This window comes from Morone saxatilis, unplaced genomic scaffold (genome assembly GCF_004916995.1).
Source record: "Morone saxatilis isolate NCDOM2014 unplaced genomic scaffold, NCSU_SB_2.0 Contig11, whole genome shotgun sequence".
Lineage (NCBI taxonomy): Eukaryota > Metazoa > Chordata > Actinopteri > Moronidae > Morone > Morone saxatilis.
The window spans coordinates 8,586,080-8,587,063 of NW_023339663.1; the positions used below are offsets into that span (position 1 = coordinate 8,586,080).

At 42.9% G+C, this 984-nt stretch overlaps 1 protein-coding gene across 2 annotated transcripts in view; it reads left to right on the top strand.

Moving 5' to 3' along the window:
* Positions 1-984, top strand: part of scml2 (Scm polycomb group protein like 2) — a 26,140-nt gene that overhangs the window by 20,823 nt on the left and 4,333 nt on the right. For both annotated transcript variants that reach the window (XM_035652163.1, XM_035652164.1), the window contains exon 11: positions 432-605. In XM_035652163.1, coding sequence (XP_035508056.1) covers positions 432-605 — 174 coding nt within the window. The remainder of the gene's footprint in view (positions 1-431; positions 606-984) is intronic.

Sequence of the window (984 nt, forward strand, 5' to 3'; positions counted from 1 at the left end):
CACTCATGGGCCATAGATGTTGTGTGTGTGTGTGTGTGTGTGTGTGTGTGTGTGTGAAGAGAAAGAAAGGAGGAATAAAAGACAGTGCCTGTGGCAGCTGATGTGAGCACTGTGTCTGTAATCAGAAATGACATGTGCGTCTAACCTGGTTTGGGATGCTGGGATTGGGTCTCCCTTGGGGGGCCGGATTGGGAAGGCTACGGGTGAGTTTGGGCGAGGTGGGGGAGGGTTTCATTTGTGGATTTGTGCAGGCTTGGCTTGGGTGGGAGGGTGTAGTGCAGTGTCTGATGGGGTGAAAAATGTGGGTTTGTGCATATAAAGGGAGGGTGCTAACCCTAAACCATCTGCTGCTTTTCATACAGTATGTGTGTGTGTGTGTGTCGTTGTACATACAGCACACAGACTGATAGCTGTTTGTGTTATGCCCTCAGTGCGGTCAGAGCATGGTATCCGCTACGTGAAGCTGCCTTCCGCCTCCAGTACGTCCTCTGTTCTGCGGTTTCTGGAAAACATGTGCCAACATCTGGAGAGTGACAGTCTGTTCAGCTCGCAGCCGTTCAGCCCCTTCAACAACAACACACGCTTCTACAACAGGACCAAGTCAGGTGAGCACATGCATGGATGGAGTAAATGTAATGAAAGACAGTGAAGAGCACATGTACATATTACTTATATATTTACTTTTTTTTTTTTAAACTTTCTTACTTACAAGTACAATCAATTTTAAAGTATTTTCTATGGCAACAACAAAATGTTTTTTCAGCAGTTCTAGCTATATATATTCTAGTTCTATAGATCTTCAATCTGAAGCCATAATTAGCAAGAAAATTGTTCTTATTTTTATGTCGACGACATTTTTGTTTCTTAACAATCCTAACTGTGGTTTTATGTGCTGTGCAGTTCTCCTGTAATCATACGTAAATTAAGCAGTATATGAAGAAGAATAAAAGACATTTTTGCTGGATTTTCTGTTGCTGAAGTTTG